We start from the raw sequence: 17716 nt of genomic DNA, 5'->3' as shown, positions 1-17716 counted from the left end.
TCGATGGAAGCTACATCTTAAAAAAGATCAAATGAGTGTCAGTAAAGTGAAAGTTAAAGATTTCTAACCTCAAGAGGAGAGTCTGGTTCATCCAGGATGTTCTTCTCACTCTGTATCCGCTGCATCGTTCCTGTAGAACTGGGGTCCATTATCAGCACGTTCTGACTACCAACTGTGCCGAACTTACAGTCACTCTTTCTGGAGTCAGTCGTCCTGCACACCTCGTAATTGTACACGTGAGGGAGAGTCCCTGTCCCCAAAGTGTCTGAGTAACGTGGTGGATAATATGGAATCACAGGGAGGCTGGAGTGATACAGGATGCGAGACTGTCTCCATCTGTAGATTTTCACTGATATAATAACCACTAAACACGTGATGAAGAGGAAGGAGACTACAGCCAGAGCCAACACTAAGTAAAAAGTCAGGTTGTCATTGTACTCCTTGTCGTGTGTAAAGTCAGTGAACTCCGACAGCACTTCTGGGAAGCTGTCCGCCACCGCCACGTTAACAATGACTGTAGCTGAACGAGAGGGCTGCCCGTTGTCCTCCACTATAACAGTCAGTCTTTGTTTCACAGCATCTTTATCAGTGACTTGGCGGATAGTTCTTATTTCTCCATTCTGTAAGCCCACCTCAAACAGCGCCCTGCCTGTGGCTTTCTGCAGTTTATAGGAGAGCCAGGCATTCTGTCCAGAGTCCACATCAACAGCCACCACTTTAGTGACCAGATAGCCCACATCTGCTGAACGAGGCACCATTTCAGCCACCACAGAGCCACCAGTCTGGACTGGGTACAGAACCTGAGGGGGGTTATCGTTCTGGTCCTGGATCAGTATTTTCACAGTCACATTGCTGTTGAGTGGAGGAGAGCCTCCATCCTGAGCTTTGACGCGGAACTGGAAATCTTTGATCTGCTCGTAGTCAAAGGGGCGCACTGCATGGATGACTCCACTATCAGCACTAACGGACACATATGAGGAGACTGGCACTCCGTTAACAGAGGAGTCCTCCAGTATGTAAGAAACACGAGCATTCTGGTTCCAGTCAGCGTCAGTGGCTTTCACTGTGAATATAGAGAGACCTGGTGTGTTGTTTTCTACAATATAGGCCTCATATGAACTCCTCTCAAAGACAGGCGCGTTGTCATTCACATCAGAGATCTGTAAGGTGAGAGTGACGCTGCTGGAGAGGGAGGGCACTCCCTCATCAGAACAGGTCACTGTGATGTTATACTCAGAGGCTATCTCTCTGTCTAAATCACTCTCTGTCAACAAGCTAAAGATTTTTTTCGAAGTTGCTTTAATCAAAAAAGGGAAATGTTCTTCGATATTACAGGCAACTTTACCATTTTCTCTAGAGTCGGGATCTTGAACATTAAATATAGTTACCACGGTGCCTGGTTTTGCATTTTCGGATATTGAATTTGTTTTAGACATTATATTAATAGATGGATGGTTATCGTTTGTATCCGTCACCTCAACAATAATCTTACACGAATCCGTCAGTCCTCCATCATCACTAGCTTGTACGTGTATTTCATACATCTGTGCCTTTTCATAATCCAGTTTCCCAGTTAAGGTTGCAATGCCGCTGTCTTCCGCAATGTGAAACATCACAGGGACATCATCTAACGTATTTGTTATTGAATACAGCACTTTTCCATTGGAACCTTCATCTGCATCTACAGCCCTAACAGTACTCAAAATTGCACCTTTTGGAGCAGTCTCCGTGATAGTAACCTTATAGACTTCCTGCGTAAACACTGGGGCATTATCATTAGCGTCGAGCACAGAGATTTCCACTCGCATTGTCCCCGACAGCCGAGGCTCGCCGCCATCAGCAGCAGTGAGAGTTAAAGATATATGCTCTTGTGCCTCTCTGTCCAGATGCTTTTGCAAAACCATCTCCACCTTTTTACTCCCGTCTTGTTGGTTGTGAAGTTTTAATTGAAAGTTGTCTGTAGGTTTTAGGGAATAACTCTGCAATCCATTCACACCAACATCCAGATCCATAGCCCTCTCTAACACAAATTTTGCTCCAATCACAGCCGACTCACTGATTCTAAATTTCATTTCATCCTTTTTGAAGCTTGGTATATTGTCATTAATATCATTAACTTCGACTGTAACTGTATATAATTCTATCGGGTCTTCCAGTGTAATCTGTAGATGTAAAGCACAAGGTGTTGTCTGTCCGCAGAGCGCCTCTCTGTCGATTCTATCTTTGACGAGCAGGACTCCTCTGTCTTTATTCAGCTCTATGTATTCTGCATTGTCCTCTGTATATATGCGAGCTTTACCGGATTTCAATCTTTTCACATCTATCCCTAAATCCTGCGCTATATTACCAACCACGGAGCCTTTTGACATTTCCTCGGGAATGGAGTAGGTGACCTGGCCGACCACCGAGCTGAAGGAAAAGATCGACAGAAACAATACTTGCCAGCCCATTGTTCTGCCCGATATTTGTTCCTCGCCAAACACTGAAAGTACAAAACGGTTTTTATCCAAAGGGTCGAGTTTCCTTTTTTACAAAATGCTCCAGATTTAAGTTGATAATCTATAAATTTCCCGATCCCGACAAATATGAATCGCAGTGAAGATATCTCCAGTCCTCCTCACCAAGTCTTGTGTGCTGAATGTGTGTTTCCTTCTCTGTTTAATGCGTCATATACAGGAGAAAAACTCTACATTAGCCAACAGCGGCCCTGAGAGTCCTTACTCGTGCACTGCAGAAAACCCACAATATGTAGGAGGCTCAATAGGAAGTAAAACCAGGACTTTAAATCATTACTCAAACACTTCTGTGACTACAGAGCAATGTATAACTTGCTAGGTGAATTGTATAATACATACGTAATGATCTAATAGAATAATACAGTCACAATGACATGAAAACATTTTTTTTAAAGTTCTAGTTGTTGATTTTTCTATCTTTTGTTTAACTTTGTATCTATCATGACATTTCAAATTAGATACAATGCTAAGATAATAAATAGTTAAATCATCTCTGAATATTTTGGAAATAAAAGCTAGCAAAATATTAATAAAAAAAAATAGGAATCAAAACGTTAAGAGAGGTAATTATTATCTTCTCAACAAATACACGCTAAACAAATGCACTTTTTTTCCCTTCATATTTGACTGAAGTTTCCCTGTATTACCTTTGGTTAGTTAAGAATAACTGAGCACTGAAAAAAAGGGTGAAAAAAAAGCACAAACAAAAAAACATCCCCATTCTTTAGCAGCACATAAATATAATTCTGAAGTAAAGAGAAGAATCAAGCTGTTAAATTTTACTATTAAAAGCATTTCCTTATTGTAAATAACAACTGAGAATGAATAAGTAGGCCTTAAGTTGGAAAAAACTTATTTGCATCCTTGAGATCACAATCTGAAGTGTTATGATTCTTGTTCAGTGCCACAGAAGTACACAGGAGTGTATATATACACATCTGTGGATAGTGAAACCTGTTATAGTGATACAATATTCAGAACAATGAAACCAAAAAGTAGGACACAATCAGAATTAATTAAGTGGAACTATAGCAATTAAAAAGATGGACAAAGTAAGGTTATCATTTTGCAAATAATAATGATACTTAGAAAAAAAATCTCAGATTGCTAAGCACCTTTCACGTATACCCTGAAGAAAGAGTGAATCAAGCCAACCAGGTTTGGAATTGCTGATGAAGATGTATAAGGAAAAAATGTTTCCAATTTATGAAAGGTCAAAATCCAAAGTCACTTCACAAAGTGTATGTACTAAAAGGTATGCTAAAGGTGTCTTTGAATACTTAGATAAAATTACTATCATGAATGTGAGTAAGGTTTTCTGTGTGGTTTAGAATTATAGATGCAAGCGGAATCAGAAGTTTAGCTTCCACAAGACATCTTCTTTTAAGGTCTGACTGATGAAATCTAAAAGTTGAGTGGATGAACAATAGACTGTTAGGCAAATATTTTGTTGCCTCTACCAAATCAAGCAGCTTTGCAAATGGTCTTGAGCAGAAAGTAAGAAGATATTATGCCAAAAAACAAAAAAAAGGTGTCAACATTCAGTTTGTACATATTCATACTGTTCATATCTTAAAGTATGATATTAATTAATCATGGGCTTTGCAAGTAGACATATCAGCCATTACAAAAGCTGTGGTAAAAATATCTATCAATCGGTAATAAATAACATGGTTCATTCTCTATATATCTTATGAAACAGGGAGCAACAACACACGAAAAGTGTTGGATGTCTATTAGTAACTGGAAAGTTTTTAAATGAGGAAATGTTATTATTTAGTAATTATTCTAGTATATTCACTTTCAAACCATATGGAAATATAGCTATTTTGGGTGTGCAATATAAAAGTTCAAAATTTTAGATGCTGCAGACCATTCCACTTAATATGATGACATGCATGCGATTACAAAATATGCTTCTATTAAAATACGGAGGTAGCAGATAACCAAGACAGCACAAGTGTATCAGACAAAGATTTGTTTTCTTCCAAATGTCAATTAATCTTAAAGTTTTCAAACCTCTAATGGAGAGTCTGGTTCATCCAGGATGTTCTTCTCACTCTGTATCCGCTGCATCGTTCCTGTAGAACTGGGGTCCATTATCAGCACGTTCTGACTACCAACTGTGCCGAACTTACAGTCACTCTTTCTGGAGTCAGTCGTCCTGCACACCTCGTAATTGTACACGTGAGGGAGAGTCCCTGTCCCCAAAGTGTCCGAGTAACGTGGTGGATAATATGGAATCACAGGGAGGCTGGAGTGATACAGGATGCGAGACTGTCTCCATCTGTAGATTTTCACTGATATAATAACCACTAAACACGTGATGAAGAGGAAGGAGACTACAGCCAGAGCCAACACTAAGTAAAAAGTCAGGTTGTCATTGTACTCCTTGTCGTGTGTAAAGTCAGTGAACTCTGACAGCACTTCAGGGAAGCTGTCCGCCACCGCCACGTTAACAATGACTGTAGCTGAACGAGAGGGCTGCCCGTTGTCCTCCACTATAACAGTCAGTCTTTGTTTCACAGCATCTTTATCAGTGACTTGGCGGATAGTTCTTATTTCTCCATTCTGTAAGCCCACTTCAAACAGCGCCCTGTCTGTGGCTTTCTGCAGTTTATAGGAGAGCCAGGCATTCTGTCCAGAGTCCACATCAACAGCCACCACTTTAGTGACCAGATAGCCCACATCTGCTGAACGAGGCACCATTTCAGCCACCACAGAGCCACCAGTCTGGACTGGGTACAGAACCTGAGGAGGGTTATCGTTCTGGTCCTGGATCAGTATTTTCACAGTCACGTTGCTGCTGAGTGGAGGAGAGCCTCCATCCTGAGCTTTGACGCGGAATTGAAAATTTTTGATCTGCTCGTAGTCAAAGGAGCGCACTGCATGGATGACTCCACTATCAGCACTAACGGACACATATGAGGAGACTGGCACTCCGTTAACAGAGGAGTCCTCCAGTATGTAAGAAACACGGGCATTCTGGTTCCAGTCAGCGTCTGTGGCTTTCACTGTGAATATAGAGAGACCTGGTGTGTTGTTTTCTACAATGTAGGCCTCATATGAGCTCCTCTCAAAGACAGGCGCGTTATCATTCACATCAGAGATCTGTAAGGTGAGAGTGACGCTGCTGGAGAGGGAGGGTACTCCCTCATCAGAGCAGGTCACTGTGATGTTATACTCAGAGGCTCTCTCTCTGTCTAAATCAATGTCTGTTACCAAGCTATAGAAATCATTTGAAGAAGTAACGATTCTAAAAGGTACATTTTCATTTATTCTGCAGATTACCTGACCATTTTTACTTGAATCCGGGTCAAGAACACTAAACATAGCTATTACTGTGTTATGTTGAGAGTCTTCTGGTATAGACCCAGATTTAGAAAATATATTGATTACAGGCTTATTATCATTTATATCAATAACATCAACTATAATCTTGGTAGAATCAGAAAGACCGCCAGTGTCTTTAGCTTCAATATCTATTTGGTAATATTTGGCTCTTTCAAAATCCACTTCACCAACTAATATTACTTCACCGTTTTCATTGACTGTAAATATATCAGATACACTGTCCATAGTAGTAGACACTGCATAAGAAATTTTCCCATTTGTTCCTTTATCTGCATCAGAGGCACTCACTGTTGTCACTATTGTCCCTCTCTGAGAATTTTCCGTTATGGCTGCCTTATAAACCGACTGCGTAAAAACTGGAGCGTTGTCGTTTGCATCGAGCACCGTCACATAAATCTTCACAGTACCAGACATTTGAGGATCTCCCCCATCTACAGCTTTTAACAACAACGATATCTGCTCCTCTTTTTCTCGATCTAAAGGCTTGTGTAAAACCATTTCAACCTTTTTATTTCCATCTGCCTGACTTTCTATTTTTAGTACAAAATTATCCGTAGGTTTCAAGCTGTAATTTTTCAGACCATTTTTGCCAATATCCAAATCAACTGCTCTCTCTAACACAAATTTAGACCCCGTAACAGCAGATTCACTTATTTCAAAACGTTTCTCAACATTTTTGAAAGTGGGACTGTTGTCATTTATGTCAGTTATCTCCACGGTTAGTCGGAAAAGCTCCATCGGGTTTTCTAAAATAATCTGCAAATGTAAAGCACAAGGCGTCGTCTGTCGGCATAGCGACTCTCTGTCGATTCTCTCTTTCACAAGGAGGACTCCTCGCTCTCTGCTGAGCTCGACGTATTCTCCGCTGTCGCTGGTAAAGATACGGGCTTTACCTGATTTTAGTCTTTTTACATCTAAACCAAAATCCCGAGCGATATTGCCCACAACGGATCCTTTTGCCATTTCCTCTGGAATAGAGTAGCTGACTTGTCCGAGAACTGAACCAACAGAGAAGATCAAGACGAAAAACAATACTTGCCGTGCCATTGTTCTATCCACGGTTTACACTGTGCCACAAAAAATGTCTTATTTCAGAGCAATAATAAGAATGAACAAATCCCGTTTGGATATAAGCCGTAAAATGAATTTCGATAAAATCCAGAGATAGAGAAAAAAACGGGGGAATAAAAGGCGTCCATGTACGGGAGTTTATATCCGTCAGCAGCACTGTCTCTCCCTTTCTTTCTCTAAGTAACAACATGACTTGGGAGTATGAGTTTCTAACCCTGCCTACAACTGCAGCACGTTGATCAACAGCGGCCCATTGAGTCCAAAAAGTAAAACTGCAAGAGATGTAAACTCAATTAAAATCTGAAATAGTCTCGGAGAATGAATTAGTACGAAAAACAACGTAAATGATTAATATTTGAAAGCCACAAGCCGTTTATCTAAAAAAATTAACACCATAATTATGACACACAAAATGTAAATACACCACCACCAAAAAAAACCAAAACATTCAGACAGAGGTAAAGGAATAACACAGAGAGGGAGAAAGAGAAAGAGAGTTACCACTGGAACTACACTGTCTCTGTCCGAGGTGCTGAATTGATGTTTTCATCAAGAAGACACGTACCTGAACATGCAGTTTAACAGAAACATAGAGGAAATTTTCTAACCTCCAAAGGAGACTCTGGTTCATCCAGGATGTTCTTCTCACTCTGTATCCGCTGCATCGTTCCTGTAGAACTGGGGTCCATTATCAGCACGTTCTGACTACCAACTGTGCCGAACTTACAGTCACTCTTTCTGGAGTCAGTCGTCCTGCACACCTCGTAATTGTACACGTGAGGGAGAGTCCCTGTCCCCAAAGTGTCTGAGTAACGTGGTGGATAATATGGAATCACAGGGAGGCTGGAGTGATACAGGATGCGAGACTGTCTCCATCTGTAGATTTTCACTGATATAATAACCACTAAACACGTGATGAAAAGGAAGGAAACTACAGCCAGAGCCAACACTAAGTAAAAAGTCAGGTTGTCATTGTACTCCTTGTCATGTGTAAAGTCAGTGAACTCCGACAGGACTTCAGGGAAGCTGTCCGCCACCGCCACGTTAACAATGACTGTAGCTGAACGAGAGGGCTGCCCGTTGTCCTCCACTATAACAGTCAGTCTTTGTTTCACAGCATCTTTATCAGTGACTTGGCGGATAGTTCTTATTTCTCCATTCTGTGAGCCCACTTCAAACAGCGCCCTGTCTGTGGCTTTCTGCAGTTTATAGGAGAGCCAGGCATTCTGTCCAGAGTCCACATCAACAGCCACCACTTTAGTGACCAGATAGTCCACATCTGCTGAACGAGGCACCATTTCAGCCACCACAGAGCCACCAGTCTGGACTGGGTACAGAACCTGAGGGGGGTTATCATTCTGGTCCTGGATCAGTATTTTCACAGTCACATTGCTGCTGAGTGGAGGAGAGCCTCCATCCTGAGCTTTGACGTGGAACTTGAAATTTTTGATCTGCTCGTAGTCAAAAGAGCGCACTGCATGGATGACTCCACTATCAGCACTAACGGACACATATGAGGAGACTGGCACTCCGTTTACAGAGGTTTCCTCCAGTATATAAGAAACACGGGCATTTTGGTTCCAGTCAGCATCTGTGGCTTTCACTGTGAATATAGAGAGACCTGGTGTGTTGTTTTCTACAATGTAGGCCTCATATGAGCTCCTCTCAAAGACAGGAGCATTGTCATTCACATCAGAGATCTGTAAGGTGAGAGTGACGCTGCTGGAGAGGGAGGGCACTCCCTCATCAGAGCAGGTCACTGTGATGTCATACTCAGAGGCTCTCTCTCTGTCCAATTCTCTATTTGTTAATATGCTATAGAAACCATTTGACGTATTTTCAATATCAAAAGGGGCATTGTTACTCAAAAAGCACCTAACCAAACCGTTGTTTTCTGAATCAGCATCATGCACGTGCATAACAGCCACAACAGTTTGTAAGGTGGAATCTTCAGGTATGGATTGAGTTGTTGACATTAAATCTATAACTGGATTATTATCATTCACATCTGTAATATCAAATATAATTTTACAGGAGTCACTAAGCCCACCGTGATCTTTCGCTTTGATGTTTAATTGGTAATGTTTTGATGTTTCATAATCCACGTTGCCAATCAAACGTATCTCTCCACTTGTCTCGTCTATTTCAAACAAATCCGAAATACCATCATTGTTATTTGATATGGAATACGTTACAAAACTATTTATTCCTTGATCTATATCGGTAGCTGTTACAGTCATTAAAGAAGTTCCTTTTGGGGAATTTTCTATTAAACTACCTTTGTATGTTGACTGTGTAAACACTGGAGCATTGTCATTTGCATCTAACACAGTTATGTGGATTTGCACTGTCCCTGACAGCTGAGGCTCTCCTCCGTCGACGGCCGTTAATGTCAGAATCAGCTGCTCATCTTTCTCCCGATCGAGAGGTTTCTCCAAAACCATCTCTACTTCTTTCCCCCCACCAGCGTTATCAGTGAGTTTGAGTGCAAAATTATCCGTTGGATTAAGAGAGTAGGTTTTGAGCCCATTTATTCCAACATCAGCATCTAATGCTTTCTCCAGTATAAATTTTGAGCCTCTTGCAGCCGATTCGCTTATCTCAAATACCACATTATTCATCTTAAATATAGGGGCGTTGTCGTTGATATCGGTTATTTCTAACGTAACACGGTAAAACTCAATAGGGTTTTCCAAAATCATTTGAAAATGTAAAGCACAAGGTGTCACTTGTTTGCACAACGCCTCTCTGTCCATCTTTTCTTTCATGAGAAGCAGCCCCTTTTCTTTATCCAATCGAATGTATTCAGCGTTGTTTCCAACATGCAAGCGAGCTTTTCCGGTTTTCAGCCGCTTTATGTCTAAACCTAAGTCCTGTGCTATGTTACCGACGAACGATCCTTTTGACATTTCCTCTGGAACAGAATAACTGACCTGCCCGTGTACGTAAAAGAGGGAGAGAGTGGAGAAAAACACTGGTACTTGCCATCCCATTGTTTCGGTCGGTGGTTTTCAGTTTTCACGACGAATGAAACGAAATGCAGATGTCAGAGACTTATTCCATAGACTGACGGAGTGAAAATGAAGTAATATCAAATCAAATAGCGATGAAGATATTTTGAAATCCAATGCCGTTTTATAGTGTTCTCAGCAACCGGGAGAGAGCATTGTGTAGACCTTTCTTCCTGCGTATGTAAATGATCTGGGATCAGGGAGGCGCTGTGAAATCTGCAATGGAAGTATGACACATTGGTCGACAGCGTCCCTAAGAGTGCAGAACGAGACACTGCACAGGGAAAGGCTATTCATTCAGTGTGTTGAATATAATCACAATATTGAGCTTGTTTCTAGTTAGATTGCTGAAATGGAGGAATAGCAAAAAAAAAAAAAAAAAAGATAGGTGTATCTCAATATGGCCACTATTTGTGAGTTTTACTTGAAGGGTAACTACTGGAATCACGTTTGAGAATAAATCAGTAAACGATCAACAAACCAGTCGATCAATGAAAGTGAAATCAAGGTCACATAGAAAGTAGCAGGAGCGAGGAAACACGCTAGTACACAACTAAAGGTGAAGTCAAGAGTGTATTTGTGTGTCAGAAAGTATAGAATAACTGAAATATCATATGAATGCATCGAGCACAGGAGGGATGACGCTCTCTGTAGTGCTGAAAGGCGCCGATTAGGCAGAATGACGACATTTAAACACCCAAAAATTGATTGGGAAAAGTTATTTTGTTGAAAGCAAATGACAACATTTCATGACTTTTAAGGGGAAGAACTCACCTCTAGAGGAGAGTCTGGTTCATCCAGGATGTTCTTCTCACTCTGTATCCGCTGCATTGTTCCTGTAGAACTGGGGTCCATTATCAGCACGTTCTGACTACCGACTGTGCCGAACTTACAGTCACTCTTTCTGGAGTCAGTCGTCCTGCACACCTCGTAATTGTACACGTGAGGGAGAGTCCCTGTCCCCAAAGTGTCTGAGTAACGTGGTGGATAATATGGAATCACAGGGAGGCTGGAGTGATACAGGATGCGAGACTGTCTCCATCTGTAGATTTTCACTGATATAATAACCACTAAACACGTGATGAAGAGGAAGGAGACTACAGCCAGAGCCAACACTAAGTAAAAAGTCAGGTTGTCATTGTACTCCTTGTCGTGTGTAAAGTCAGTAAACTCCGACAGCACTTCAGGGAAGCTGTCCGCCACCGCCACGTTAACAATGACTGTAGCTGAACGAGATAGCTGCCCGTTGTCCTCCACTATAACAGTCAGTCTTTGCTTCACAGCATCTTTATCAGTGACTTGGCGGATAGTTCTTATTTCTCCATTCTGTGAGCCCACTTCAAACAGCGCCCTGTCTGTGGCTTTCTGTAGTTTATAGGAGAGCCAGGCATTCTGTCCAGAGTCCACATCAACAGCCACCACTTTAGTGACCAGATAGCCCACATCTGCTGAACGAGGCACCATTTCAGCGACCACAGAGCCACCAGTCTGGACTGGGTACAGAACCTGAGGGGGGTTATCGTTCTGGTCCTGGATCAGTATTTTCACAGTCACATTACTGCTGAGTGGAGGAGAGCCTCCATCCTGAGCTTTGACGCGGAACTGGAAATCTTTGATCTGCTCGTAGTCAAAGGAGCGCACTGTATGGATGACTCCACTATCAGCACTAACGGACACATATGAGGAGACTGGCACTCCGTTGACAGAGGAGTCCTCCAGTATGTAAGAAACACGAGCATTCTGGTTCCAGTCAGCGTCTCTGGCTTTCACTGTGAATACAGAGAGACCTGGTGTGTTGTTTTCTACAATGTAGGCCTCATATGAGCTCCTCTCAAAGACAGGCGCGTTGTCATTCACATCAGATATCTGTAAGGTGAGAGTGACGCTGCTGGAGAGGGAGGGCACTCCCTCATCAGCGCAGGTCACTGTGATGTTATACCCGGAGGCTCTTTCTCTGTCTAAATCACTGTCTGTCACGAGACTAAAGAAATTATTTGTTGAGGATTTTAACATGAATGGTATATTTTCGCTAATATAACAATTTACTTTCCCATTTTCTCCAGAGTCCTTGTCTGCAATGTTTATCATAGTGACAACTGTATTAAGTTCAGAATTTTCTGATATCACAGTTGATTTTGACATAATGTTGATTCCAGGCTTATTATCATTCGTATCCTGAACATCAAGAATCAATTTTGACGAATCAGTGAGTCCTCCCTCATCACGAGCAAGTAAATGTATTTGATAGTTCCGGGATTCCTCAAAGTCAATATTACCAATTAAAGTAACCTCCCCATTTTCCTTATTTATCTGAAATATTTCCCTGTCCTCATCAACTGCATTCGTGATTGAATATGTAATTTTGCCGTTCATACCTTGATCTGCATCTGATGCAGTAACAGTAGCAACGACGGTGCCTGTAGGTGAGTTTTCTGTAACTGTAGATTTATATGTTTGCTGTGTAAAAACAGGAGCATTATCATTAACGTCTAAGACTGTGATGACAATCAGCATTGTCCCTGACATCTGCGGCTCTCCTCCATCTACAGCCGTTAACACGAGCGATATCTGATCTTGTTTCTCTCGGTCTAAAGGCTTCTGTAAAACCATTTCAACATTATTTTTGCCATCAGCAATACTGTGCAGCTTCAGAGCAAAATTGTCTAATGGTTTTAATTCGTATCCATTAACACCATTAACTCCAACATCCAGATCGACCGCTCGTTCTAGCACAAATTTTGCCCCGCTGACCGCTGACTCGCTGATCTTGAAAACGATTTCACTTTTTTTAAATGTCGGAGCGTTATCATTAATATCCGCAATCTGCACAGTAACAGTGTAAAATTCCATAGGATTCTCCAGTATAATCTGAAAATGTAAAGCACACGGCGTCGTCTGTTTGCAGAGCGCCTCTCTGTCGATTCTTTCTTTAACAAGGAGGACTCCTCTTTCTCTCTTCAACTCGATGTACTCTCCGCTGTCCCGAGAATAAATTCGGGCTTTACCAGAGATCAAACGTTTTGTTTCTAAACCTAAATCATGAGCTATGTTACCGACTAAAGCGCCTTTGACCATTTCCTCTGGGATAGTGTAGCTGACCTGCCCGATCACCGAGTTGAGGGAGATGAGAGAAATAAACAGCGTCACTTGCCTTGTCATTGTTCTATCCGATTATTTTCGGTGAGGTTCAGTGTTTTTATATTCCATAAAACTGATACCGATTCCGGAGTGAATTGATTCAGTGCCCGCACGGTCCAAACAATAAGCAAATTGAAACGATGTCTCTTTCTCTATATATTGTCATTGAAGGAGCAGCCTTTCTTTCTCGTCCTCGTTTTTATTTATTCTGTTGCCGCTTGAAGGGAGGTGCTGCAACAAATCTACCGTCAGTCCTCGAAAATCTGGTCAACAGCGGCCCTAAGAGTTCACAGTAGAAAAGTGCAGATATCCTGCTGAAGGGACTCTCTCTACAGAGGACCAAACGAAAAGTGATTTGAAAGACCGTTGAGACTGTGACAGTATATGGACGTAGTTCCAAATACCAGAGACTATCCTCAGGCATGCAACATGGCACACATTTTACAACCAATTTAATGTAAACTTGTATACTCTATAATATCTATAATGACACAACAACGTAAGTGAATGCAAAGGCAAGAGAAAGAGAAGACAAGAGAAAAACACACACTCTTAAATCTCAATAATGGAAAATCAGTTTTCTATGGACTTTTAGAAAATGGACCCAATCAGCTGAGGGGGAAGCAAAAGTGAATCGAAATGGTGTCGCTGTCCAGTGTTCTGAAATTGACACATTTTATTTAACCACAAATATCACTGGACAATTTGTCGAAAAAGACACGATTATATATGCCAATGCTTTGTTTAGTGAATGAACCCTGTAAGTATATTTATCTTTTAATGAATGAGCACGTGCCCACATACAATTCTATATTAAAATCCGTGACAAAAAAAAAAAAGAAAAAGAAAAGCCTCTTGGAATATTTCATAAGTAGAAAACCAACAGTAGAATACGTAGGATCAGCCGATTGCAGTTACATAATGTAAGACATGGCAGTTCTGTCTGTTTAAATATGTAAGGAAGAGGGAATTATGAATACTGATCATAAAGAAGAATCAAGATGAGTTTACCAAGGAGGTAATTCTACATACAAAGGTTGTGAGAAAGAACACTTAAAAGAAAAGTTAATCTCGGCACTACAGGACTGTAAGCTATTCCAAACATTGTTGCTATCCGTGGTCCTGGAGTACATAAACTGAGGAATAGCCAAATGTGCTGCCTCAAATGCCTCAACGATTGCACAAGTTCTGAAAAAAGTTATTTGTGAAATTCAATACACAATTAAAGCCAACATTCCAAACTATGTGCTTGATGATGTAAAGCAGCAACTTGCACTGTAAAAGTTAAGAAAAGGACCAAAATTCCATTATCACTAGTGCCTGTATTTTTGAGGAAAGAAAATGTACAAAAGACGTTACATGAGTGACTGGGTGGTTTATTAGCCTCTTGAAGTTGCATGTTAACATGTATATATCTTATACCAAGCAATATGAAAAAACTCTAACCTCTATAGGAGAATCTGGTTCATCCAGGATGTTCTTCTCACTCTGTATCCGCTGCATTGTTCCTGAAGAACCGGGGTCCATTATCAGCACGTTCTGACTACCAACTGTGCCGAACTTACAGTCACTCTTTCTGGAGTCAGTCGTCCTGCACACCTCGTAATTGTACATGTGAGGAAGAGTCCCTGTCCCCAAAGTGTCTGAGTAACGTGGTGGATAATATGGAATCACAGGGAGGCTGGAGTGATACAGGATGCGAGACTGTCTCCATCTGTAGATTTTCACTGATATAATAACCACTAAACACGTGATGAAGAGGAAGGAGACTACAGCCAGAGCCAACACTAAGTAAAAAGTCAGGTTGTCATTGTACTCCTTGTCGTGTGTAAAGTCAGTGAACTCCGACAGCACTTCAGGGAAGCTGTCCGCCACCGCCACGTTAACAATGACTGTAGCTGAGCGAGAGGGCTGCCCGTTGTCCTCCACTATAACAGTCAGTCTTTGCTTCACTGCATCTTTATCAGTGACTTGGCGGATAGTTCTTATTTCTCCATTCTGTAAGCCCACTTCAAACAGCGCCCTGTCTGTGGCTTTCTGCAGTTTATAGGAGAGCCAGGCATTCTGTCCAGAGTCCACATCAACAGCCACCACTTTAGTGACCAGATATCCCACATCTGCTGATCGAGGCACCATTTCAGCCACCACAGAGCCACCAGTCTGGACTGGGTACAGAACCTGAGGGGGGTTATCGTTCTGGTCCTGGATCAGAATTTTCACAGTCACATTGCTGCTGAGTGGAGGAGAGCCTCCATCCTGAGCTTTGACGCGAAACTGGAAATCTTTGATCTGCTCGTAGTCAAAGGAGCGCACTGCATGGATGACTCCACTATCAGCACTAACGGACACATATGAGGAGACTGGCACTCCGTTAACAAAGGAGTCCTCCAGTATGTAAGAAACACGAGCATTCTGGTTCCAGTCAGCATCTGTGGCTTTCACTGTGAATATAGAGAGACCTGGTGTGTTGTTTTCTACAATGTAGGCCTCATATGAGCTCCTCTCAAAGACAGGAGCATTGTCATTCACATCAGAGATCTGTAAGGTGAGAGTGACGCTGCTGGAGAGGGAGGGCACTCCCTCATCAGAGCAGATCACCGTGATGTTATACTCAGAGGCTCTTTCTCTGTCCAAATCACTGTCTGTCACTAAGCTATAGAAGTTAGTTGTCGCTGATGTTTTTAAAGTGAAAGGTATATTTCCATTGATGAAACATTCAACATTCCCGTTTTGTTCCGAGTCTTTGTCCTCTATGCTTATCATTGTGACAACCGTATTTAAGTCGGCGTCCTCTGATATCACAGTCGACTTCGACATGATTTTAATTTCAGGACTGTTGTCATTTTTGTCTTGAACATGAACAATTAATTTACAATAATCGGTGAGTCCCCCCTCATCACTAGCGAGCAAATTTATTTGATAGTTCCTTGACTCTTCAAAATCAAGATTCCCGATTAAAGTTACTTCGCCTTTTTCCTCATTTACATTAAATACCTTTCTGACATCGTCTAACGTGTTTGTTATTGAATATGTTATCTTCCCGTTAGTACCTTGATCTGCATCTGATGCAGTAACAGTAGCAACGACGGTGCCTGTAGGTGAATTCTCTGTAACTGTAGCTTTATATGTTTTCTGCGTAAAAACAGGAGCATTATCATTAACGTCTAAGACTGTGATGACAATCAGCATTGTTCCTGACATCTGCGGCTCTCCTCCATCTACAGCCGTTAACACGAGCGATATCTGATCCTGTTTCTCTCTGTCTAAAGGCTTCTGTAAAACCATTTGAACATTCTTATTACCATCAGCATCAGTCTGCAGATTTAGAGCAAAATTGTCTGTTGGTTTTAATTGATAACTCTTAAGATCATTAATTCCAACATCAAGATCGACAGCTCGTTCCAGCACAAATGTTGCCCCGATGACCGCTGACTCACTAATTTTAAATCTCATTTCATTCTTTTCAAATGTTGGTGCGTTATCATTAATATCCATGATCTGGACTGTAACAGTGTAAAATTCCATAGGATTCTCCAGTATAATCTGAAAATGTAAAGCACACGGCGTCGTCTGTTTGCAGAGCGCCTCTCTGTCGATTCTTTCTTTAACAAGGAGGACTCCTCTTTCTCTGTTCAGCTCGATGTACACGTTGCTCTCTCGGGTAAAGATGCGAGCTTTCCCAGATGCTAAACGTTTAATTTGTAAACCCAAGTCATGGGCTATGTTACCGACCAAAGATCCTTTAGCCATTTCCTCGGGAATATTGTAGCTGACCTGCCCCAGCACCAAGCCGAGGAAAAGGACAGGAATGAACAACGTTACTTGCCTTCTCATTGTTCTATACGATTATTTCCACAGCTGAACTCCTTACGTGTATATCCGTTAAAACTGCTCTCCACTCCAAAATGAATCCTTAATTTAAGGTCTGCATAATCCAACAAAGAGAGAAGAGCTCAAATGTCAAGGTCTTAATTCGAAATGTGGATGACTGAATCTGGCCTTTTCCCCTGTCGTCGTCTTTCTTTATCATGTCGATGTTACAGGGGAGGTGCTGCTGCAAACCTTCTCTCTGATTAGAGTCTGGTCAACAGCGGCCCTTAGAGTCCACGTAGGGAAAGTACAGAAACCATCTTCAGGGAATCTCATGCCACGAAACTTAATTTAAAAATGGAGAAATTTCGATTTGAAGCTTCTATAAATGCAGGATTAATAAACTCATTGATAAAAAAAATAGGTGCATTCTTCAAGCCGATGTTTCCGAAGTCCGAGTATGACTGATTTATAGTGGAGCGTAGGATCTCAAGACAATTTAACTTTAAAACAGTGCTACTGCAGTAAAAAGCAAAATACAATACAAGTCAAAATGTTCAAGTAATGCTTGTAAAAACCTTAAAATGTACATGGATGTCACAATGCAAACTGGAAAAAGTAGGAATAAAAAAGGAGGATCCTTAAAGTATCTCTGTCCAATGTCCTGAAAACAGCCTTAGTCTTTTTCTCAGTCATGTGTCACAAAGCGTGCATTTATGTTCCAAGATTATTAATGAGATTTTTTTAAATGACAAACACACATACTATGTCTATAATATAATATCATATAAAAGAAGAAATGTGGGCAAGGGCTCG

The 17716-nt window shown here is 41.4% G+C and overlaps 3 protein-coding genes across 29 annotated transcripts in view; all 3 read right to left on the bottom strand.

Annotated features, from left to right (window-relative positions):
• The window catches only part of LOC142397750 (protocadherin gamma-C5-like), a 260382-nt gene that overhangs the window by 85537 nt on the left and 157129 nt on the right, over positions 1–17716 (bottom strand). For 3 of the 27 annotated variants that reach the window (XM_075481381.1, XM_075481406.1, XM_075481424.1), the window contains exon 1: positions 4536–7094. The exons of 22 other annotated variants lie outside the window; for them this stretch is intronic. In XM_075481381.1, coding sequence (XP_075337496.1) covers positions 4536–6917 — 2382 coding nt within the window. In that variant the 5' untranslated portion in view covers positions 6918–7094. Of the gene's footprint in view, positions 1–68; positions 2833–4535; positions 7095–17716 lie in introns of those variants that run through there. 2 more of the 27 variants (XM_075481408.1, XM_075481425.1) reach the window with 1 other exon arrangement.
• On the bottom strand, positions 7520–10139 carry LOC142398119 (protocadherin beta-4-like). Its single transcript, XM_075482099.1, has 2 exons — positions 9606–10139; positions 7520–8333 (listed from the first exon to the last, which is right to left on the bottom strand). Exons 1-2 carry the CDS (start codon positions 9932–9934, stop codon positions 7520–7522), a joined length of 1143 nt encoding a protein of 380 aa, XP_075338214.1. The 5' UTR covers positions 9935–10139.
• LOC142398118 (uncharacterized) lies at positions 10709–17117 on the bottom strand. The gene is made up of 3 exons (XM_075482098.1): positions 14537–17117; positions 13382–13419; positions 10709–13115 (listed from the first exon to the last, which is right to left on the bottom strand). Exons 1-3 carry the CDS (start codon positions 16922–16924, stop codon positions 10709–10711), a joined length of 4833 nt encoding a protein of 1610 aa, XP_075338213.1. The 5' UTR covers positions 16925–17117.

This window comes from Odontesthes bonariensis, chromosome 13 (assembly GCF_027942865.1).
Source record: "Odontesthes bonariensis isolate fOdoBon6 chromosome 13, fOdoBon6.hap1, whole genome shotgun sequence".
NCBI lineage: Eukaryota > Metazoa > Chordata > Actinopteri > Atheriniformes > Atherinopsidae > Odontesthes > Odontesthes bonariensis.
This window is presented reverse-complemented; position numbering and strand designations above follow the sequence as displayed.